Source organism: Cyprinus carpio, chromosome B16 (assembly GCF_018340385.1).
Source record: "Cyprinus carpio isolate SPL01 chromosome B16, ASM1834038v1, whole genome shotgun sequence".
Taxonomy (NCBI): domain Eukaryota; kingdom Metazoa; phylum Chordata; class Actinopteri; order Cypriniformes; family Cyprinidae; genus Cyprinus; species Cyprinus carpio.
This window is the reverse complement of record NC_056612.1, coordinates 15,762,997-15,787,606: the sequence shown is the minus strand read 5'-3', so window position 1 is coordinate 15,787,606 and position 24,610 is coordinate 15,762,997. Positions and strand designations below refer to the sequence as shown.

Genomic DNA, 24,610 nt, shown 5'->3' with positions numbered 1-24,610 from the left:
TGTTATATGATATACTTTAGAGTGACCCCAGCTGAAAAGACAATACCATAGATATGTGATAAAAGTGCTTTTCTGCTTTTCTAGTTTTGCAGATGTTTGAAGTTTTTAAGTTTTTTAGTTTTATAATAAAAATATTTTATTTCTTTTGAATGCTATATGCTCAAACTGAGCAAAAGCTGGACAAAACGTTTCACACACAGGGTACGACAAAGAAATTTCACAATTCAAAAGCATAAAAATCATAAAAAAGTAAAAGGACCACATTTAGCGTGTTGGGGTTCCCACAAAAACATTTTAGTATTTCATGGCTTTTGAAATGTTGGCATTTGAAAAGGACGGTGGGTAAGACTAGAGCGTTCTGTCCTTCACAGAGGGAGCGAGAAGCCTGTAATCGATGCCCTTCTACAGCACAGTCTAATATAGACATCCACGGCTTTTTTAAAAATCACTAAATGGGAAAAAACAAACACTTGAACAGATACTTTCCAAAATGTTTGCATCCAAACTTCACACAAACACAATTCAGAATTTCAGACCAATTCAAAGTCTGTGCACTACAGACTCATCAGGTCATGACATGATTTGGACTTGAGTTTGAAGGCTGCTTGCTTGTTCTTCTTAGCAACCATTCTGCTAATGAAACGCTTTGCTTTCTTTGGGAGACTCTCCCGTCGCTTTTGAAGAGAACCACGTCTGGTGAGGTTCTCTGTGCTGTCTCTTCGCAGACGGAGCTGGCGGATGATGCCCTCAAACAGCGGCCAGACATTGTGTTGCATTGCTGCTGACGTTTCAATGAACTTGCAGTCAAAGACAGCAGCAGACGAGCGACCCTCTAAAAAATAAAAAATGAAATAATAAATGAAAATTCCCAGTGATCTAACGTAAAACAAAGAGTACTTTATTAATCCCACAAGTGGATTTGCAAATTAAGAAGATGCTGTAGCAGTAACTTTAGGTTAAGAAGTAAATAAGCACTGAGGAGTTTTACTATTTAAGTTCAGAATCACTTACCACTAATGGACACTTCCCTGCAGCGAACCAGGTCACATTTATTGCCGACGAGGATGATGGGAGTTCGGTCAGCCTCGCGCTGGCGTCGAAGCTGAATACGAAGATCTGATGCGTGAAGGAAGCTTGAACGATCTGTTATGGCATAAACTATAATGAAAGCATCTCCTGTTTGCAAACATCTCTCCTGTGTCCAGCTGCCCTCACCCTGATGGAAACAGAAATCAGAATGTTTCTAAACCTCTAATCACTTATAAAGTATATTAATATGAATTTCTGATGAACTAAAGGTGTTACCTGTGAATCCCAAGTGTCGAGTAGGGTAACCGTGGCCCTCTCACCGTCTACTGTTATTGTCTGCTCAAATACTTCACCTGAAAACATTAAAAAGGACAAAGAGTTGAAGGCTATCAATCGTGGCCATGGAAAAAACGTACAAAATTACAATCGGATCCACTTTATATCTTATAGTGACAATAAAAACTGGTTTATTTGAACATATTCAAACTTGTAGCCTAATAATATTAAATGCTCATACATGTATTTATAGGATTATTGCACTTATATTAATGTTTAGTGTACACTTCAGTAGTATTAAAAATGACTTTAAATATGCCTTTAAAAATATTCCCTAAATATTAGCCTACTTTTTGTCTATTTTACCCCTTGTCTGCCATCTCCGTTTATAAATTTTAAAAAAATGAAATTTTGACATGATTCCAAATTGTAAGAGTTTCTTTAATTGCACCATTATGATGGGAAATCGTCGAATTTTAAACACGCATAGCCTAAACATAACCGCTATAAACAGGCTTATATCCAAATCTGAATCAAGAACGTCAGTGGAACGCCAAGTGATTACTTGCGATAGTTGATGTGTCTGTGAACAGTTGGGAGTACAAAGAGTAAACGAAATGTCTAGTTAATAGTCAACATACCTCCGTACAACTCGCATTCGCTGCCCATGCTGTCCGATGCTCCAGCGAATATACTCGCGAGCGCGGACTTCCCGACGCCGTTGTCCCCGAGCAGGACTACAGTGAAGGGTCCAACGGAAGCTGGGGTCACAGACTCGCTGGAGAGAGCGGAGTCTGAAGAGGTGGACGAGCAGGAGCTGGACCTGGACATGCCGATGTCGGGACGCGCGAAACCATCGCTCAGCAGCTGCCCTCCGTCCGTCCCGCAGATGCTCCACCGGTGCAGGTGATGCTGAACGCGGATACTGTGGCGTCGCACGCTCGCCAGCAGGGTCATTTGTGCAGTTCGACGACAAACACTCGGTTAAACGACGGGTGTCTCTTCGAATGTGACTGCACAAAGAACTGAATCGGACGCTCCAAATTGTGCTCCAATAATAGATCCAGTCCCATCCAACAGAAACCTGCTCAACAAGATCTAATTGCTCTTGGCTTCTTTATCTGCAATTAAGCACACCTGAGTGAGGATTGGAGCTGTTTGTCCTGGTAATCCTGTGCGTCTATATTTTGCGCAGTAATGTGATTTGAGCTCTCAGTGCAGTTCATGCTTATATTAAGGTCTCAGTAGCAGTGAGGATTTCCTTGACGTCACTTTTCCCTCCCAATGAGCTGCAGCGGGTCTTTCCTTTTAGCGCCCGATGGGTGTGAAATAGAGTTTCTCTTGTGCGCATAGAGACGTGATTCAAGACCAGGGGCCAAAACTGAGAGAAAACCCGAATCAGGGAAACGTGTTTAAAATGTGCAATTCATTTTTAAACACATTTTATATATTTGTACAATATTTTATAGATAATGTGTTCATTTCCACTCTCCATCTCATAGCCCTTAATATTTTCTAACACAGTATAAACTGGTCTTTATATGAAAATACACAATTACCTTCTCATTTCTGGATGGGGTGCAAGATCTTCATATAGGCTATTTGGGAGATTTTGAAAGCCCCTGATATCCAGGTAACAAAAATATGTTTTTAGAACGTTTTGCTAACATCCCACTAAGTTATAAGAACATTATTTCTGAATGTTCACAAATGTTAAGGCAAAATGCCATATTATCATTGCAAATATTTTGGAAAGGTTACTTTTAAGTGTTGCCAGAACATTGTGAAGCAATAGTAACAAACGTTAGACGAACATCCAACAAAAACATTCTCAAAAAAAAAAAAAAAAAAAAAAACATTTCATGAACGATTGTTAAAGAATTAAAGACTAGATAACTTTGACAAATGTTTTGTTAATGTTACCTGACTAACATTTGTTTATGACATAACCAGAACGTTAGTCAAAGTTTGAGAACGTTCCCTGTTTATTGGGTCTGTTTGTCTGAAATGCTGCACAGATTAACTGGATAAAATGAACTGTGAGTGGCATTGTCAATGTCATTGTCAGCGACATAATGCAACCTTGATTAGTCTCCTGGTTAGCATAGTAAACCAGTTAAGGCCAGGTTAAAGCAGGACACCTAGGCAGGACAGTAGATCCTATTTGGCTCTTTTCAGGACAACTAATCACATTTAGTATAGACAGACAAACAAAACAAAAGACATTCTCAGTCACTAGTTTGCTTATACATGTTTGATACAGCAAATATATTTTAAATCAAGACTTGTACTGCAGAATGCAAATCACAGTTTGAAACTGTAACAAATCTTGTGATCCTTTTTTCTGTCGAGACTTGCTTGCAAACACCAATTCAAAGGAGATCAATGTGGCCAATTCTGAACTAAATCAAAACTAAATTCTCCTTAGGCTACATCAGTCTCTTATATACTACATGCTGTGCTAACAAATCAAGGGTTCAGACTGAGTACAACACCACAGATGCTCATGCTCTCCATGTCACGCATGCACAAACATGCACATAAACATGTACCGAGATACAGATTACACTGAGTCAATGCTCAAAGAGGGACAAATTACAGATTATAATCAGTTATTAATGTAATTGCTGGATTATGATGAATGCTACTATATTCAGAATTGATATAGATGAAGGGATTGGATGGATAAGAGAAATCGCAGTAGAGTGCTGGATTACCTCTTTCATTCATTCAGTTCTCTAAGAGCAGATCAGAGATAGGCCATTAGAGATCAGAGACTTTACAGATAATATGAGTGATGCACCACCAACATAAAACTAAAAGCAACATGGTATTTTAGGTTGTGATAGCTGAAAAAGCTTATCAGTCTGGAACTTTTTCAAAATGTTTAAGCAGCAACATTTACAAAAAGGGATGTAAATGGGATAGTGCAACTTGTGTGTGGTGTTGCAGTAAAGCGTGGGTTATGTTAGGTTAGTGCTATGGCCACGAGACCTGAGCTGACCATTGATCCCGAAGCAGTAATTGCAGTATCTGGGCCATGCGTCAGGAAATAAGGAATGAAAAGGGATAAGTTAATTTGTTCCTGGAGAGCAAAAACACTACATAGAGACAGATTAGCAGATTGATACTCTGGTTTCCTCCCACAGACCAGAGACATGCAGACCAGGTGAATTGACCTGCATGGTCCCCCACCATATTATATATATATATATATACATATACATTTTACTGGTAGTCCACTGTAAGAAGAATTTTTGGGTATAATATGACTATAGTTTACGTTATTTTGCTATCCTCACTTACATAAATGAACTACAGTGTCCTGCACACACATAATTTATTTCTTTGATGCAAAGCTGAATTTCCATCAGCCATTACTCCAGTATAAAGTGCCACATGATTCTTCAGAAATCATTCTAATATGCGGATTTATTATTAGAATTATCAATGTTAGCCACAGCTGTGCTGCCAAATATTTTTTTGGAAACTGCGATACTTCTTTCAGGATTCTTTTATGAATAAAAAGTTAAAAAGAACACCATTTTATTCAAAATATAAATCTTTTCTAACAATATAAATCTATTGCTATCACTTCTTAATTTAACACATCCTTGCTGAATAAAAGTTTTAATTTCCTTCAAAAAAAAAAAAAAATTTACTGACCCCAAACTTTTGAACTGTAGTGTATATACTGTTAGAAAATATTTATATTTTAAATAAATGCTCTTCTTTTTAACTTTTTTATTAATCAAAGAAAGAATCCTTAAAAAAAGTATCGCAGTTTCCATAAAAATATTTGACAGCACAACAATTTCATAAATCAGCATATAAGAATGATTTCTGAAGGATTATGTAACACTGAAGACTGGAGTAATGATGCTGAAAATTCAGCATTGCATCACAGGAATAAATTACATTTTATACAGATATAACTGTATTTTGATCACATAAATGCCTTGGTGAGCGTAAGAGAATAAGGTGAGAATTTTTCAAAATCATAAAAAACTCTGATATAAGATGCACAATACATGTAGCACTGCCTTTTTATATATATAATTTAGATTTTCTTAATTTGAACTTTACAAAAAAAAAACAGCTGTAATGGTTTGTTCCTAATAATTTTGTCTTTCATTATTACACGTTATTTCACTAATATCAATCATTTTCTGTCTTCTCCTAGCATAAATTCAAGCTTTGCTACATATGCCATGCACAGTCACCATTACGTCCTCAACAACCTGACTGACCTGAGCACACGTCTTTCCTGCTTTCAGTGACGCCGGAGTCCTTCCCTCTGGGACTACACTGCAGGAACAATCTGCACACCTGACGGTACTTACAGTAAAGGCTTGGCTTAGGAACATACACACTTCCCTACAGACCCAATAGACATTGTATCGTTACTCAGGAAACAGTTGCTGGGATCTCATCATCACAGCCTGGACAGTGTCAGGCTCTCAAGAGGTTGCTTATACACAAGTGTCTGACTAACACGCCATCTCCAACACTCCACTCTCCCCACCAGAGATACAGACGCATGCAGATACACACAATCTGTGACTCACACGTTATATCACAGCAGAATGATCTATCAGTGCCCCTTTTCAAACCCTTAAACGCCATCAGTAAACAACAACACCAGCGAACATGCACCCAGGTTTGTTTCCTTAATGAGTCATGGGGCTGACAAGTTCATTTCCTGCTGGTGACTGTTGTGCCTCACCGCTTTCGTGATCGCTCTGTCATTTCAGATTCCTGTAGTCAGTGTTTGTGTTACTAATAGTGACAATGAACATATTTAGCTAGAAAATGCATTAAATGAACCATCTGCGCAACAAATGTAATCCTGCACAGCGTCACGTTCAACAATTCTCCTACTGAGATGGAACAATCCTGGTTTTGGATACATTTTATGTAAACCATCCACAATGTATAAATTAGGATGATAACGGGAGGAAACAACGTAATAAACAAGATGATGGAGGTCAACCCACTATTTAATCAACTGATTCATTAGCAATGTGAAGATGTTTCCATATACACTAAAGAACAAAGTAAACTAATGATTAAAAACTAACACAAAATCATTATATTTAGGATAAAGTAATATGGAAACTGGTTCTCAGACAGGACTATACTAGAAACATCTAAAAAAAAAAAAATATGAAAGTGAAATTTTTTGAGTTTTTTTTGATTTTTTTGATTTTTCTGTTTGTTTTTTTATTTTTTTTGTTTTTATTGATTTTGTTAGTTATGTCAGATATTTAAATCAGCAGGTTCACCTAAATGGACACAAACACACCCAACCAAAATATAATAACAACATAAGATTTATTAAAGGGAAAAATGACAATGTTCAATCATACAGCAGATATCTACACAGAGCACGTAGGCAGTGGGTTTGTATATGTTTTGGAAGAGGAAGAAGAGTTTAGACTGTGGTTTGGGATTTGGAAGTGGTGCTTTGGAAGGCATATGTGATGTTGTTACGGGCATGATTTAGATAAATATCATCATATGACTGAACATCTCCAGAGAAATGCCTCCAGTGCATGAGCTCGGACATGCTGACTCGTTGTGGAAATGATGCTGTGCTGTCGCAGTGGCGACCCAGCTGACATGCCCTTCCGGTGTCCTCCTCTATCTCCTTCACAAAACCTGGAAATGTTCACAGTCAAATGAACTAAAGTGGTTACTTTTTTTTTTATTTTGAGAGAAGATCAAAAAAGATACACAATTCAGTAGTAAAGTAGCATAATTGTGAAATAGTATTACAATTTTAAATTTTTTAATGTATATTTAAAATGTTATTTATTGCCGTAATTAATAGCAATGCTAAATCTTTATTTGAAAACAATAGCTTAATGATGCCTAATATTTTTGTGAAGACCGAGACACATTTTCTCAATCCTTTTGCAACATTAAAAATGTCTGTACTTTCTCTTTTGATCAATTTAATGAATCTTTATTAAAAAAAAAAAAAAAAGTATTAATTTCTATTAAAAGAAATGACCCCCAAATTTAGAACAGTAGTGTACATAAACCTGTATACATATATACTTATCTACTATACCTCAAATATATATGACTGATTGCAATTAATGAATCTGTATATCTTTCAGTGATTTAAAAATTTTGAATTGATTGAAAGCCCTAATGCATAACAGCAAAAAAATCATCTAGTTCCTCCTTTATTTAATGTGCTTGTATTTATTTACCTGGAGTATTTCCATCTCCAGTGCACTGGCAGTCCAGTAGGTCATGTGTGAGGCAGGTGGTATTAGGGTCAAAACTGAAAAGGTCCCGTAGCTCCTCAGCTGAAAAGCTAATATGCTCCGCTTTCTTGGACAGGTCCACCACTGTCCCAGAAAGCCCCTGTTTACTCACCTGTCTCTGATAAATCTTTTCTTCTATTGAACCTACAAGACACACAAGGAACAGTATTGCAGAGCCAAACTCATGTGCAAACTCTGTAAACAAATGCCTGTTCCATCCATGAAACATCAATCTGAAAGCCTTCCAAAAATAAGAGAGTGATATGTGTCATAATATAGAGCAATCAGTTTGTGTGGGTTATGATTGATGAAAGGCTGAGAGATGTTTCAGATTAAGTACATCTTTTCATTGCACAATCATAACAAACAGTCATATTTATTCATTGACAGACATGCTGGTTATACTTATTTTATGGCTAATTTACAAATGTTTTTGTTACCTGTTGTAAGAAATCTGTAGATGTGCACTGTTTTCTTCTGTCCATCTCGCCACACTTGTGCCATGGCCTGACAAATGACCATCAATAATTGTTTAGATCATTTGAGCCTTATAAAACAGTCAGTCAAAGCTCCCAGAGGGCATTCATCATGGCAGCAAAACAAAATGATGGTGACATGAAAGCAGATCATTCAGACAGATAAATACCAGAGAGAATGGCAAGATTTACAACAACAGAGGTTCAAGGTTTTTTTTTGTATTTACTGCCATCTAGTGGTCTAAATAAAAAGGCGAAACTAAGACAAGTATGTGGACTCAAAAAAACATTGAGCTGCATGATGATCCGTTTTGTGTGTGTGTAATATTGTATAACGTGTTTTATTGTTGCTTTGCAGTGTTACATGGCTAACTGTAACACTGAAAGTCCACTGACCTGTATGTCATTGGCAGGGTTCCAGTCTAAATCATATAAAACAAGATGGGAAGCACCAATGAGGTTTAGTCCCACCCCTCCAGCCTTGGAGCTGAGTAGCAACAGGAAGCTGGATGAATGTGGGCTGTTGAAGGAATCAACAATTCGTTGTCGCTGGGCTACAGGTGTCTGTCCATCAAGCCGACACCATTTATAGCCTGTATGATCACAGACATCCTGCAGTAAGTCAAGAGTTTGTGTGTAGTTGGACACCAAAACTACCCTAAATAGAGAGAGACACAGAGACAAAAATGGACATGAGTTTCACACTAGATATGTTAAAAATGGACATGAGTTTCACACTAGATATGTCAATTAAATGGATAATAATTAGTGCTGTCAAACGATTAATCCAAAATAAAAGTTTGTGTTTACATAATATGTGTGTGTACTGTGTTTATTTATTATGTATATAAATGCACAAACATACATGTATTCATTTTAAAAATATTTACATGCGTGTATGTATGTATTTATATATATATATATATATATATATATATATATATATATATATATATATATATATATATATATATATATATTTATTTATTTCTATATGATTTTTATTAGGTATAAATATAAATATTTTATATATAAATATAACATGTATTCCTTTAAAATATACATGCATGTGTTTGCATATAAATATACATAAATAAACACAGTACACACATATATTTTGTAAACACAAACTTATATTTTGGACACGGTTAATCACGATTAATTAATTAATCATGATTAATCGTTTGACAGCACTAAATGTAATATAATATATATTTTTTACCATTTTAGGATAAATTGTAATATAATACCAAATAATATAATGGAATAGTTTAGCACTTTTGAGCACTCAAAATTAAAATATAATATGATATAAATTAATATAATTTGTTGGATGTACTTTTGTTTTTTTATGTGCTTTAGCACTCAAAATTCATTATAGTGTATACCAAAAATATTAAAATATATTACTTTATTTAGTTTGATCTGTTCCATGTTTTTTCCTGACTGTGTTGTAAGCTCTTCAGTATAAATTGCTACTCTAACAAATACATTTTCTTTCTCATTTATCAGATTAGTCAATAGTTGTAATAATTTCTTGATGTGAAAACCTTTCAAATAAGATGAGGTCTGTAATGAAGTGGGACAGCAGTTGTATATGTGATACCTGTCTGTGCGATTGACGTGCTGTATTGCTGACAGCAGGTCTGTTAGCACTAGAAGTTTCCCAGAGTCTGCAGTGCTGAAGGCACCTGTTGAGTATCCCTCAGGAAAGAGTTCCATTATTCCATCCTCAAACATCTCATCTGACTTTTCCTGAAGCAAATTCCACAAAGAATAATTAAAAAGCAGCAATAATAAGACAAAAAACAAGGTATGGCAAAATACCAGCACCTATTGTACCTGTAAAGTGTTGTAGAGCAGCCCGGGGTGGTTGCAGAGTTTCTTGAGGGCGTTGATGCATGCAAGGTGTGGGCTGTGTGTGTAAGTGTGTGTGCGGGCACCAGAGAGGCAGGCTCTGATGGGCCGTGTGGCCAGCAGGACTCCATACAAACGCAGCTGCAGTTCAGTGGGTTTGCAGAATACGGTCCACTCTATCCGCTCGGATAAATACCGATTAATGATCTCCTGAGTGCGCCGTAACGTAAACACACCTGTTAGACGAAAGAGCTCAGCGGCACGCTCCTCTCCAATGCACCGCTCTTCCTGAAACACAGTTGTGATCAATGCCACTACAGCTAAAGGATACAGACTCACAGTCAGGGGGAAATTTTCTAAAGATTTTTTTTTTTAATCTGTTAATATCGGATGATGATCATTATTGAAGATGTAATTGCAAATGTTAATGTCCTTTATTTTTACATTTGCATTACCTGTGCTATTAAATATTTAATATTTAAAATGAATAAACATTTTCATAACTGAACATTATGTTGTTGTGATGCCTAAATTCAGTTATATCATTTAAAATGACTGATTTTAGTTTTTCTGTTATATTTTCATATATCATATGCATTTACTTAATATATATATATATATATATATGTGTGTGTGTGTGTGTGTGTGTGTGTGTGTATAAATATAAATATATTTTAAGTAATATAATAAGCATTTAAAATAAAATGTGTATATAAAAAAAGTATTTTAAATAAATATTTTATCACTCTGAAAATCTAGATGTTTACCTCAGTGCAGGTGGGCTGGCGAGATCTGAGAATGGGTTCTTCATAAATCTTCCTGTAGGCTGCAGATGTTCCCAGAATTCCTGGATTTACAAACTCAATGATGGAATAAAATTCCTGCAGGTCATTCTGTACTGGAGTACCTGTTAAATTAATAATTACACTTTTTTTTTTCCAATTAAATAATGTTATACTACTACACTTGTTTACAAAAGTGTGTGTGCTTGTTTGAAATAGGAAACCTGTTAATATAAGACGGCGTTCACATGAGAGGGCTGTGAGTGCGCCGGCCGTTTTGATGTTGCTGTTTTTAAGGCGATGACCCTCGTCACAGATGAGCACTCCAAACTCCAGCTCTTTCAGCTGGTCCACAGAGCGCAACAGCATCTCGTAACTGATCACCATGACGGAGCAAAGAGGAGAAGACACAAAGTCCTCCACACGGTGATCCTACAGAGACAACATATTCTTTTACCTTTCATCACTCTATCTATTATCTGACACAAACAGCCACACATACACACCTGGTCCACAGTGTAAACACTGATCCTCTCCCTGCCCAGCCACTTGTTGAACTCAGCAGCCCAGTTCTTGACCAGACTTCCTGGACAAACCACAAGTGCCCTCTTCAATACAGGACGTCCACCGTAGGGGCCCTGTCTCAGTAGTGTCCACAGAACACAAACACACTGCAGCGTCTTCCCCAGTCCCATCTCATCTGCCAGAATAGCCCCGCAGCGGCCAGGCAGTCTGCAGCACACAAACATCCATGTGCAAATACAGTGCATATGTAAGAACATTACAATAACAGATTAACTCTTATATTTACCTCATTCCCATTAAACATTCATAAAGGAAGACCACACCCTCTTTTTGATGTGGCCGAAGATGATTGGTCAAATGGGGGTCGATGACCACATCCACCAGAGGAGAACCAGATTTATTATACAGCCACTGGTGATCAGTTGTAGGTCGTGGCATCACAAGGGCACCGAGACCAATAGAAAGTAAGCAGTATGGATATGGATAGCATGGATTAAAATGTAATAAATATAATCTATATGAACGTTTCAGGGAAAGTGTTTATCCTGTAATGCAACCATTTCTTTGAAATTTTAACCATTTTAATCATTTTTAATTTTTGTCTTCATTGTTTTCTTAAATAGACTTGAGGTGTAAATTTTCAGAAGTATAAATGTTACATGCATCGATTAAATCATTAAGTTGAGCATGTGCTATACCTGGTGCGTTCAGGTCATGTCTGGGTTTACAGATTGGTTTTTCAGGTTCAGAATCTGTAAGCGCACCTCCCTTGAGTGCTGGTTTGGTAAAGGATTTGGACACTGGTCGATATACAGGAGCCTTCAAGACTGTTTCTGCAGGAGTCTCAACAGCAGCATTTTGAAAACAACGGCCTTTGGCATAGTCCTCATCGGATATGACCCCCATGACCTCGATTTGCTTCCCTCCTACCATAAGAGTCTGACCCTCACACAAGCTCTCCAGCTCTGATGCCTTATAGCCTGCACCTGACAGAAAAACATTGATTTAAAACACACATCTACTTAGACTCAAACACATTACCTCAAAAGTGAAGTAAAGGGAGAATTGTGCATTTCAGACAGGGATGCACCAATATTAAAATTCTTTATATTTAATTATTTATATGATATGGCTGATGATATGACTAATATAAAAAAAAATTATAATAAAAAAAAATAAATATATATATATATATATATATATATATATATAGATAGACAGATAGATAGATAGATAGATAGATATAAAATTAAAAGTAAAAAACTAAAATCAATAATTTTAATGTTTAAAAAGTGAATTTAGGTAACAGAAAATTATAATGTATAGTGAGAAAAAATGGTTTTCAGAGATTTACTAACAATTATATTTAACAGTGTTAGTTTAAATTAGTGTTTTTAAAAATTAACTCTAGTCTAAATCATTAGATGACAATTTGGGGAAATTAGCAAAACTTGCAAAAATATAAAATATCAACAGAAAAAAAACTCTATATCGGACCATAAACTATATATTGAACATCCCTATCTTCAAATAAGCATTTATATACAACTCCAGACGTATTGCTAGAATGTGCTGTGACAGGCAAACCTCGTCCAATGTCCCGCCCCTCCATGTCTTTGAGGACAACAGTCCGCCCCCTGGCAACAAGCACAGCGTCGCCTTCCCAGCGCTTATGCTTCCTTGATGACGCCTTGCACCACATTACACTATAGTAGCGTGCTTTAAAATAAACAAAAAAAGGATTGTTTTAAATAAAACAGCAGTGATATACAACACAGCAATAGTCTAATCAAAGCCAATGTTTTACTGATTACATAGTCTCAAATCAGAAATGTGCCTTTATACAGCCACTAAACATATGCATAAATGCTCATTTTGCGCCTTGTGCTTTTGTTCTGTCACATAAACTACATAACCGGTGAAACAGACAGACAGATAGATGCATAAAACCATGAAATCAGCTTTTTTTAAAGTTTCAGTATTTATTATGAATGATAAAACTATTAACAATTAAACAATCCAATCGATTCCTGATTGACAAAATCAAGTCCTGGTCTCAAAAAAAAAGCTGTTTTATTCTAATGTCACAATAAGGGGGGAAATAAGCAATTCCTGTTTTATTATACTGGATTATACTGTAAATAATCACCCAAATCAAGTTCACATAAACATCTTGCCTGTTGCTATGTAACACTCTCTGTCTAGCAAAAAAAAGAATAAAAGGACAGGCTCAAAACACAGAGTTTAAAGCAATTATGAATTTATTAGTGAATACAGAAAAAATTAAATCTTATTTTCTTCTTTAACCAGGCATTCACCTATTAAAAAACATTCATTTCTGCTACAAACATCAAGTGTTGATCGAATACAAAAACAAGAAATAACTGCACAAACTGTACAAACAAGCCTGTTCATTTTAACTTCACATTACAGAGTTCCCTTTGTGACAGACTTTCAGACGTGACACCATACGTGTCACATCAACGGCAATCCTTGGCGTAGTCTGGCCGCCCTCAATTTCTCCACTTTGACCCTTGACCTGAGTAGCTCCTCCTCCAGCTGTTGCTTTCTCTTAAGCCCCTCCCTCTTCTCTTCTAGATATAGTCCAAGCTTTCTGTGATTGGCCAGAAGCAGCTCATGCTCCTCTCTCATCATTTGCAGAGCTTCTGCCTCAAAAACAGGATTCTTGAACATTGCCCTCCCTCTCTGATATGCGCTCCTCCTGGGGCCGGGGGCCGACGGCGAGGGTGGCAGGTGTGCAGAAGAGGGGCACGGAGACAGAGAGGCCGCATACACATGGGAGGCTAATTCCTCCTCCTCATCTTCCACTACTTCATTGTCCCTCTCGTTCTGTCCGTGGTGGGCCTGACTGCTCGGGGTGGCGATGGTGACCGGTGAACTGTGGGATGTGATCAGGTGGATATCAGGAGGTGGTTTCACATCCTCAGTCTCCACCCTCACAGCCGCAACAGGCGCATAGTCCAACAATGCAGGGAGGGACAAACTGCTGCCCGGCTGCTCTACTGGAGAATTCCTCTTGAACTGAAGCCTAGCACAGACACATAAAAAAATCATAACATTGAATTCTGTACTTATAAAAATGCTGAATCTGATTCCACTAGTGAATTCAAATGAATCAGATCATGTGCATCCCCAGCTCTTGGCTGGATTTGTGGTGATAACTGACAAAAAGAAAGACCTGTTGTTTTGTCAACACAACCGAAAGACATGGAGATGCTAATGGAAAGTAATTTCTCTGGCACATGGTGGCAAACCTGGCATTAACGCAGCATCGGAAATACGGTTAATGACATCCAAATCCCCTCAGCGCTGCAGCTTACCTCTGGCACAGGACAAAGTGAAAGGACAGCGAGCGTGTGACTACAATGTGTGCTTTGACCGCATATGACACATTAAAACTAGCAAAGGAGATGTTCACGTATCAAAACTGCTGAACTCTAATTGGCTGAGTGTGACAATTAACACAGCAGCAGAAGGAAAAATCTTGGAAGATGTATGTGAAGATATTTAAAGAAGCTGAATCAATATTTTAAAGTCCTGTGGATCCGATTCATTTGAATTCGCTAGTGGAATCAGATCCATCTTCTCAGAGTAGACAATTAGGCCTCCTGAGAGCATGTGTTTATGTATTTACTTGTTATTGATTTAATGTTTCCATTGAGTGATATACATGTTTTTAATTATGGATGCACCTAATAATGTGCCAGTTTTGTCATGTAAGTATCTGTACGCTCAATCTCACCTGTGGAGCGCGTTCGGCTCTTTGTCCCCCACGTGAAACAGTTGTGGTATCATTTCCATGATGCGCTTGGTTGGCTCCGAGATGCTGCCCCGGTACTCAGGTTGGGCGTGGCTTCGCTGAAGAACTTCCTGCTTGGCACTTTCTTTAAGTCGCTTATAGAGGGTCCGAAGGCCCTGAGCCGTTCTGGGGGGCCTCTCGCCTCCGAAACTATTATAGCGCTCTGCTATGCTGTCCCAACACCGGTTCTTATCCACGATCACAGCGTGCTTGTTGGTGTGCTCCTCCAGAATGCGAATGTGAGGTTGGACCAGCCGCAGAAGATCCAGTTTTTCAGATAGGGTGAAGTTGGAGGAGCGGGCCTTGCCGACCATGCTGTTTGACATGAATATGGTAGACATCCTGCCTTTAGGCTGGCCTCAGTGCTCTAGGTTGGATCTCCTTCTCTTCTTTTCCTAGTGCTGTGTGTCTGTCTTTCTCTACTCACTTGTGTGAGCAGGCTGCTGCACTGCTGTCTCAGTTAAACAACACACACATGCACAAACTGGCTCTCAAGCACACAGACGTAAGAAAAAGAATCAGGCTTAACTAGGCCAGCCTCGATTAGGCCCACGCCTACCCGGGGAGGGCTTTGCTGGAATTCCTTTTAGCTTAAGCTGACGCAGGTTCAGTAAAGCTGCTTAAGCCTGGCCTGACCTACATAACAAACCCGACTACATTAGACTAGAAACACAGCGGAGCTCTTTTATTCCTCTGCAGACAGCACCACGTATTGCATTTTAGCGGGAAACGACTCAATACTTTGGTTTGAACGTGTTGTTATATTTGAAGCGCGTCAGGTCCGTGTTTTGACTGCTGAAGCGCCAGAGGAAACATTAAACTGACGCTTAACGCGTTCGCGCCAGAACAACTCGAGCAGCGTAATGTGTGTGCGTACAAACAGTGTTCTGTGTGTGAGAGAACTGCTTTTCGGACACCAGTTGCTATATTTCCCAGGCTAACTGACAAATGCACCACAGCTCATACTCAGTAAGCAGGACATCTCTGCCTTGAATCTGTGCGATTGCAAATCCGTGCAGCGTACATCGCGCCTGTCAATCAAGCGGTCCTTGCGCTCGGATTGGTTAGTTTCACTCAAAGCCGAAGTTAAAGGCGGGATATAGAGATGCCGTTTGTTCAACCTGACCGCTCGCTGAACCTTTTGCTGTTTTTCTCTACTAGACTTACTCAAAGAAATTAAAACAGAGTGCATTTCCTCTTTATTAATCTTTATCTTAACCTCTTTCTTAGTTTTTAAGTGGACACTACACCCTAGCAACTTGTGCGATAACATTAATATCAACGTTAACAAGACAAAACAAAAAAACAACATTTCGCTTTAGATTTAACTCGAAAAACAAACAAAAAAAATTTTTCTTACATAGCTGTGCAACCTACCAGTTTTTAAAACCAGTTGTTACAAGATAATACATTGAAAACATAAAAACAGACCATTTAAGATGAGTTGTAACTACAGAACGCTTTTTCAGCAATGTGTTGAGTGGCACAGGATTATCAAAAATAAAAATCTACATATAAAAACCTATTATGATTTTTTTTAAGTCCTCCTTTGAGTCTTAGTTTAAAATGTGGTTACAAATAATGCATTACACAGATATTACCAAAGGAAAATCCTTTTATTTATACTAATATATACACTAAACACACACAAAAATCTGTTTTGCATTTACTGAACAAAAAAATCTGACAGTACTGTATCTTACCGGTAGCTGTGCCACTGGCGAGCGTGTTTGGCTGCGTTGAGCAGCTGTCTTTATCTGCTCCTTTTTCAGGTTCAGAAAAGTCAGGTGAAGAACTAAAGCTGTTTTCCTTACATTCACCGTGAGGAACTGCACTCAGCACCCTGGCTAAAGCCTTACTGGCCACTGGAGCATTAGTCACAGCTGGAGTATCTCCACTGCTCAAACACCTCTGGACCTGCAGGGAGAATTAACGTCTGAAACAACATCTGCAAGGGAAAACAGACCCTAATGCATGCACCTCTTCAGTCACATTGTTACACTGCACTATTACCATGATACAGATGAAAACACTAGTACTAACACATACAAACAACCTGAATAGACAATGTGAACATTAAGATGTTATCAATCACATATAAATCATGTATATAATCACAAGCACTGCATAAAATTTTTCATCATGACCACTTTTTAACTATTCTCTTGTTTGCGACCTTATTGAGCAGCACATTTCCCAAAGCAGGTGTGGGTGCTGGTGCTGACGGTTCTGGATGGGGATGAGATAAAGGTGGTCCATCATTCTTTGCGGGCCCTGGTGGTATAAACCTTTGTTTCTTAGCAGTATTTCCATGGAGCTGACTCGGAGCTCCAGATCTACGCATTCTGTCAATTAAGACACAGTAATAAAACCATTAAACATTAAAGGGATAGCTTATATCCTTCTGTAAAAAAACAAACAAACAAAAAACTGAGGGAGAAATTCTATTAACAATTCTTTTAGTACATTTGAGGAAGAAATATTTGGAAGGAAAAAAAAATGCATTTCTTACTGTATTTATTGCCCCAGCAGTTTGTTGTTGAACTGACAGAACCCCAGAAATGATTTTACTTAAGTTATTCATTTACTGTGTGCGTTTACACACTTTTCGAGGCGACATGAATGCAAGCAATTGGTCATAATTATACATTACATATAAAAAAACAAAAAGGTGTTAACATTTCACTATTTCACTTTTTATAAAATTCCAATGATTACAACTTAACTCATATATCTACTATTTGATGTCATATGAACAACCAGTCAGTAACTACACCGATTTAAGTGTAATAACGTAACACAGTAACGGTTCTTAAATAAATAACGGTGGCTCTCGTAGGTAAGCGTTATTGATTCACTAAAAAGAATCGACTCATTAGAGTCATTCGGACAGGAATCGGACTACTGGCTGTATATTCTTAATTTATTAAAAGAGCCTGCTCATACGGGTTTGGGATGACATAAACTTCATTTTGGGTGAACTAATATTATCCCTCTAACAGTTAGTCTACGCAAGGGACATATAAAATGCATCAGTCGCTGTTTTGAGCTAAACCAGGGTGAAAAACTGAAGCTTGTTGGCTGTCTCTAATTCTCTAATAACTTTTCAAGTGTATTTGAATATAGTATACCACAAGTAGACAGACAGTACGTTAAACGCTTACCTTTTATTATATTTTCTCCTCGTATGTCAATCACTTTTCCTATTTTCAAAAACTCCCTCGAAAAACAGCAGAAGCTCGAGTCTCCCGCGGAAGTGACGTGTCTTCACCGCGATTGGTCGAAACGCGACGTCACGTGAAGGGGGAGGAGTGCAGGAGCTTATGAGCAGCAGCAAAAATCAACAGTAAACTAAAGAGAGGAGTGTCAAAGAACAACCTGACATTACATGTTGACTGCTAAAATTGTATCTAATCCAGCAGAAGTAAATGAAGCAAAACCAGAAGACGTCTCAAAAATTTTGATCCCTGTCACCCATCACTTATCAAACAGGCAAGTACTAAATGCAGCTCACACATTATTAACCCTTACTTGTTTTATTTTATTTAATGTACATTATGCAACAGATATGACCATACAGCTTTTGTACACAAGTATAGTTTTGACATCAAACCATTTATTGATTAATTAAATTAACTATTTATTAATTAATTGATTAACTTATTCGTTTCAAAAATAAAATTAGACATAGTTCCTTACAGTCTTTCATTAATTACTATCTTTCATGCTTCAGATTCATATTAACTGTAGAGATGGGTTATTAATTAACATATTATATTGGCAAGCAGTACATTTTTATTTCTGTATGGTTTAGGTTTTCACATGTACTAAATGTGAAACCTAAATATATGTCAGTATATTGTTGGTCTTGAAAAAGACAGTATAAAAGAAATCGTATAAAGTCATAGATGTTTCTATAACCTCGTTATCATTAGCTCTAGAATATTTAATTTGCTGGTATCATTCTTTGCAAGTAAAATTTCTGTAAAATACATTTAAAATCATAAATGATTGGAAATGTCATAGAGAGATCATAGAAAAGTCATGGATGTAAATTCATTGGTCAGTGTGTGGGAACTGTATTTTAGTCATTTGTAATATATAGTGCTTGACTGTGATGGTATTTCATTTTTATTTCATGAGCACATGTAACTTCAGTCACTGTTTTATCTCCTGCATGTGCACGGATGCATGTCTGCTGGTTGTGTTTGTGCCAATGTTTCAAAATACTGCTGCACGTATGTAAGTTGTTGTTGTGTGTTGCTGTGTGGAATATGAGTTCGGGGTGGTGTAATCCGGTCTAATCCCACCACAGCCAGGAAGAACAGAGATCATTCAGGCAGTGAGAGTGTCCAGATACAGACACACCAGCACACACAAACATCCTCTCCTTCAGAAAAACATTCACAGTTACACAGTATTTCCTCAACTGTGGATCTGCAGCAAACGACAATAAAGGTTTAACTAGAGTGCCACAGTATAGAAAAGTGTTAATATAGGATGAAATGCAGAAGACACACGTTGACAGCGTAGATGAGGTCAGTTGTTTTTACTCTCACATGTCCAGACAGGTGCACAGGTCACCTGTTACTTTTAAGGGGTTGTTTTTGAGGATGTCTTGCATTGATCTTGCATTTATATATTTTACCAATGTTTTTTTTTTTTCAGTATTAATCATTATCTACACACAGCTTTTTGGAAATTTATTTATTACCTCTGCAAGTAAGTGCGTTAAAGTTCAAGTACAAGTCACCACTTTGTCAGTTTATTTTGCCTTTTGTTAACATTATTGTTGCTAGTGTTGCTCATATAAAAATGAAAAAGTTATATTTTTATTGTTGTGAAATTAAGATGAAATATAACAAAATTAGAAGTAAACCATTAAATAAATATCAATTTTGCATATCAGTTATAGGACATATAATCGGTATTGGTTATAAAAGATCTTTATTGGTAATTCTAAAATCTAAAGAAAATCAAAATTTATTCTCAAACATGCATCTTAAATATGAGTTTTGTATTTCTGAACTCTCCATGTTCAATTTCACCTTAGAACCACCAGAAATATTTCCCTTTGGATGATCTTAGGATATCTGTGTAGTCGATATGTCAACCTGTGTATGTGTGTATTTGTGTGTGGGGTTGCCAGGTGCTTCAGTCTCATGTGATCACAGCATGAGGAAGAGATTCCTAAAGGGTTCCCCTAAGTGATTTAGGCAAGTGTGTGTTGTGTTTTTGCAAATTTGTTACACATTAGATGGTGTGTGGTACAGGTGAGAGTTGCTTTGAAAAGGTGTTTCATAAACTGCTTGCCACACAATTCATGCTCCTTAAAGAGTCTGTTTCCTAAGGTTTAGTATAAATGAAGATGGCAAACTGACTCCAGATCCCCAGTGAATGTCTACACTAGTAACCCCACCCACTCATGTTTCAGTCCAACATCTGCCACCTGGCTGTTTCTACGGCAACCTTCAGCAAGCACACCTGAGAGAAGGGGGAGAGAGGGGAAGACAAGACACCACGGACTCTGTCAGGTAATTTAACTTTTTTTTTTTTTTTAAATATATATTTTTGATTTTATATTTAAAATATATTTTAAGAAATTTTCTGGATATATTTTTAATATACATTATGCTGTTATGTTTACATTAATAACCTGTATGCTTTAGTGTACACATGCAGTGGCCTTCAATATTTTAAACCTCATTTAAATTATTTTTTAATGTAAAATAAACATTAAAAACTATTATGATTACTTTAATTTTTTTTCAATGGTTTAACATTTGGAAAAATCCATTATTTATTTTAATGTAAAATAATAAAATAAATCTTACATTTCTGTATCAAACGTTTAAGATGTTTAACAAAAAAAAAAAAAAATGTAGCTTCAAAATATTATTTATTAAGCTTGAAAAAAATATTTTTGTTGCTAAATTTTTCATTTTAAAAGCTTAAGATATTTAAACAATGTGTCAAATATTTCAAACGTTTAAGACCTTTAACAAAACAAACAAACAAAAAATATTTAGCTTCAAAGTATTATTTATTAAGCTTGAAAAAAATATTTTTTTGCTAGATGTTTCATTTTAAAAGCTTAAGATATTTAAACAATGTGTAAAATATTTCAAATGTTTAAGACATTTAACAAAACAAACAAAAAAAAATTAAGCTTCAAAATATTATTTATTAAGCTTGAAAAAAATATTTTTTGCTACAGTTTTCATTTTAAAAGCTTAAGATATTTAAACAATGTGTAAAATATTTCATCTTTGTTTTTGTTATAGTTTTGATTTTAAAATTAATTAAAAATAAATTAAGTATGGTTTATATTAATGAAACTTATGACTTTGATACAACTTTAAGTTAAGTAATATATATATATATATATATATATAATTTACCATGTATTTTAATATTAGTTATTCTTATCAATAGCCTGTAGGTTTTAGTGTGTACATACAGTGGACTTAAAGACATAATTTTCAAAAATAAATATAGTTAAATTTGAAGTTTTATCTAAAAAAATATATTTCTTTTATTTTACTATAAAGTAAAGTTGTTGTTGTTTTTTTACTAAATGTCTGGTTTAAAATGTTTAAGTATTAATGTGCAAATAATGTTATTATTGTGTTTTTGGATCCATCCATCCATTATCCAGACAGCTTATCCTCTGCAGGATAGGTGTATTGTTGAATTTCAAAATTATATTCAATTAAATAATATTTTTTTTCCCATTATAATAAAGTAACATGTTATAACCATAAGACAAAATTTTAGTTATTAAATGTATTTTGGTACTTTACATCAGTTTGTTTAATGTTGTTTTCTGTGTGTGTGTGTGTGTGTGTGTGTACTCTAGGATGGGCTACGATCTAGAACGTTTTGTAGGCTATGTGAACGAGGGTCTGCTGTGCTGTGTGTGTCGGGATGTGTTAGAAGATCCTTTGCAGGCTCCGTGTGAACATGCCTTCTGCAGCTCCTGCATTCACGGATGGCTCGTCCACCATAACACCTGTCCAGAGGACCGCTTGCCTTTAGACATCACACATCTACGCCCACTGTTCAGGTATCACAGATGTATTAAATACCTTGCAGAGAATCACTTAAGATAACCTGATCGTTAATGCCATTCATTTTATTGACTTATAAATATGTGTGTATGGTGTGTTACAGATACATGAGAAATGATTTAGCAAGGCTGCAGGTGAGGTGTGTGTTCCGGCCACAAGGTTGTGAGGTCATATGCGCTCTGGAGTCTGTTCATCGGCATGAGCAACAATGTGATTACGCTTTGCTGAACTGCAGTAATGCAGGTACATATATACAAGCATATATAGTTATATCTTGGTACCCACCATTTGTTGGCAGGGAACAGGTGGCTTATTCACAGCTGCTAGAGTCTCATTCATACATATACAATACAAGCGCTGTTGTAACAGCAGATGAAAGAGTGTTTTAGAGTTGAGTGATCACATTTTTAATTATTAATGAGGGACCCCCTCAGGCAGCCAATGAGGTGAAATATTTACCTGAGGGTTAAAACAAGTGAGCTGTTCTGTCAGTAAGCTAAGCAGATTCTTGTACATAATACATATGCATTAGTTTTAGTAAGCTTAATGCAACCTTCCCTAATCCTGGAAATCTTTGTTTGTGTGTATGTATATAAAAATGCAGGTGACGAGTACTTATGCTATCGTTGTGGTAGGTGTACTGTGTTTTGTGTGTGTTGTGTGACTGCTGTGTCTTTTTCTTCAACAATAAACCTTCTGCTTGCTGTGCCAACATTTTCACTGGATGCTCAAAGATGATACAGTTAATTAATTTTATAGTTTCAAAAACTGAAATTGTATAATTTTTATTCATGTGTAATTTTATATTTATATTTTTGAATGTAGTTTAAAATGATTAATAATCATTTAATAATTTAATTAAATATTTAAAAAAATATTATTTTATATAGTCATTTAATTTTTTATTAATTTAGTTTTCTTTACAAAGAAAATTGGAATTATTAGCTGGACATTATACAGTAATTATAATTAGATATAAAATAGAAAACGGTTATGTAAAATTGAACAATATTTACTGTATTTTTGATTAAGTAATCTAACTGATCTGACCCCAAACTTTTTTTTTATCATTTATTTAGATTAATATTTAGGTTCATAATTTTAAATGTATAGTTTTCACATTCACTTAATATTTGAAAAAAAAAAATATTTTATACTTTTTTAAAACATACCCATTTTTTTCCCAAATGTTAAGTTTACTTCTTAAAAAGAACTGGCAATAATAGCTGGATATTATATTAGTAATACAATAAACTCAGAGTCACAAATTCATTAATACTTTTGCTGTAAAGTGTCGGCATACATGGCAAAACATTACTGATTGATTTGTAATTTTTGACCCATTTTCACTGATCCTGGCAAGACTATCACATATCGTTCTCACAATTTCAACAAATCCTCGTCCTGAACTAGATTTCATTTTACCTAGGGCTGTCCTTATTGTTCAGCCCTGCCTGAGAGATGCTATTTCACGAATTTTTCTCTGCTCTTTTTGCATGAACATTTGCTATGTGCCAGGGTTTCCTCTATTTTTGCTGTTTAATGTTGAATTTTCTTTGCGGTGGCATTCAGGCTGCCCTGTTCAGGTGTCGCGGCGCTCTCTGGAAGCTCATCTGTGTGTGTGTGAATACAGCAGTAGAGTCTGTGCAAGTGGCTGTGGATGCACAATCCTAAACACAGAGGAGGCCCAACACAACTGTGTATTGGAGCTACGAGCTGAGCTGGACATGCTCAGGTAAAAACATCTGCTCAAGTCATACGGACTGTCACCATGTAAATGTTCTTAAACTTGAAAAATGGCTGCGCGTTTTTATTACAGGGCAGAATTAGACTGCAAAGTCGAAGAGGTGCGACATGAAATGGAATCTCGCTTGGATTCCCAAAGACGACACATGGTTCAGAAGGAGAGTCTGCTGAGGAGTGAAGTAGATGAACTGAAGGTACCATACTTTTCACATAAGCAGGCTTTTGTGTGTGTAGCGAGTTACTGACAGGTGGTGTGTGTGTGTTTGTGCAAAGGGCCAGCTGTCCAGAGTCATGTCAGATGTACGCGTTCTGCTGGGTGCAGAGAGAGTGCGCAGACAAGAGCTGGAGAAGGTGGAGCTTCTTGAACTTTTAAAAAAGGAGGGTCTCAGAACAGCCACGCCCTCTGAAGCAGCACCGCCCCCTGCTGAGGTGCAGAGAAAGCTGAGCCCAAGAAGCCTAGCTTTGGACTGCATCAAAAGAAAGAATAGAGAGGTGACAGTCATCTAAGGACACTGCTTTTCATGTCAGAACAGTAACAAAGCGGGAATGTCAATGATGCTAATAGAAAACCACTAACTGGAACTCATCATCTGAATGAAGCCCCGTTATTGCAGTTCCTCTGGGTGAACCGAATCATTGATATGAGATTGGCAATGTTCTATGATTTATCCAAATTGTGTAGACTTTGTGTAGAATTTATGTTTTAAGACTTTTAGAGGCTTGTTTTTCTTATTTAAATCTGTTAAATCCG

At 36.6% G+C, this 24,610-nt stretch overlaps 4 protein-coding genes across 5 annotated transcripts; 1 reads left to right on the top strand and 3 right to left on the bottom strand.

The window, feature by feature from the left end:
* Positions 1-127: 127 nt before the first annotated feature.
* LOC109106986 (GTP-binding protein GEM-like) lies at positions 128-2,590 on the bottom strand. Its single transcript, XM_042741079.1, has 4 exons — positions 1,947-2,590; positions 1,306-1,382; positions 1,012-1,216; positions 128-832 (listed from the first exon to the last, which is right to left on the bottom strand). Exons 1-4 carry the CDS (start codon positions 2,260-2,262, stop codon positions 555-557), a joined length of 876 nt encoding a protein of 291 aa, XP_042597013.1. The 5' UTR covers positions 2,263-2,590; the 3' UTR covers positions 128-554.
* A 4,048-nt stretch (positions 2,591-6,638) lies between these two features.
* LOC109105366 (DNA repair and recombination protein RAD54B-like) lies at positions 6,639-18,335 on the bottom strand. Of its 2 annotated transcripts, none has more exons than XM_042741060.1 (15): positions 18,208-18,335; positions 17,220-17,388; positions 16,747-16,960; positions 12,811-12,942; positions 11,923-12,209; positions 11,510-11,673; positions 11,205-11,430; positions 10,923-11,130; positions 10,684-10,823; positions 9,902-10,204; positions 9,666-9,814; positions 8,456-8,579; positions 8,024-8,090; positions 7,527-7,727; positions 6,639-6,966 (listed from the first exon to the last, which is right to left on the bottom strand). In XM_042741060.1, the coding sequence occupies exons 2-15, from the start codon at positions 17,385-17,387 to the stop codon at positions 6,740-6,742; spliced, it is 2,610 nt and encodes an 869-aa protein (XP_042596994.1). In that variant the 5' UTR covers position 17,388; positions 18,208-18,335; the 3' UTR covers positions 6,639-6,739. The 2 variants fall into 2 exon arrangements, with proteins under 2 accessions (XP_042596994.1, XP_042596993.1); XM_042741059.1 differs by having other exon boundaries at positions 6,640-6,966; positions 8,456-8,717.
* On the bottom strand, positions 12,989-16,386 carry LOC109104945 (fibrinogen silencer-binding protein). Its single transcript, XM_019118278.2, has 2 exons — positions 14,987-16,386; positions 12,989-14,272 (listed from the first exon to the last, which is right to left on the bottom strand). Exons 1-2 carry the CDS (start codon positions 15,382-15,384, stop codon positions 13,699-13,701), a joined length of 972 nt encoding a protein of 323 aa, XP_018973823.2. The 5' UTR covers positions 15,385-16,386; the 3' UTR covers positions 12,989-13,698.
* On the top strand, positions 18,211-24,594 carry LOC109105365 (RING finger protein 151-like). The gene is made up of 7 exons (XM_042741080.1): positions 18,211-18,535; positions 20,478-20,577; positions 21,903-22,109; positions 22,217-22,356; positions 23,686-23,848; positions 23,933-24,053; positions 24,133-24,594. The coding sequence occupies exons 3-7, from the start codon at positions 21,904-21,906 to the stop codon at positions 24,364-24,366; spliced, it is 864 nt and encodes a 287-aa protein (XP_042597014.1). The 5' UTR covers positions 18,211-18,535; positions 20,478-20,577; position 21,903; the 3' UTR covers positions 24,367-24,594.
* Positions 24,595-24,610: the final 16 nt, after the last annotated feature.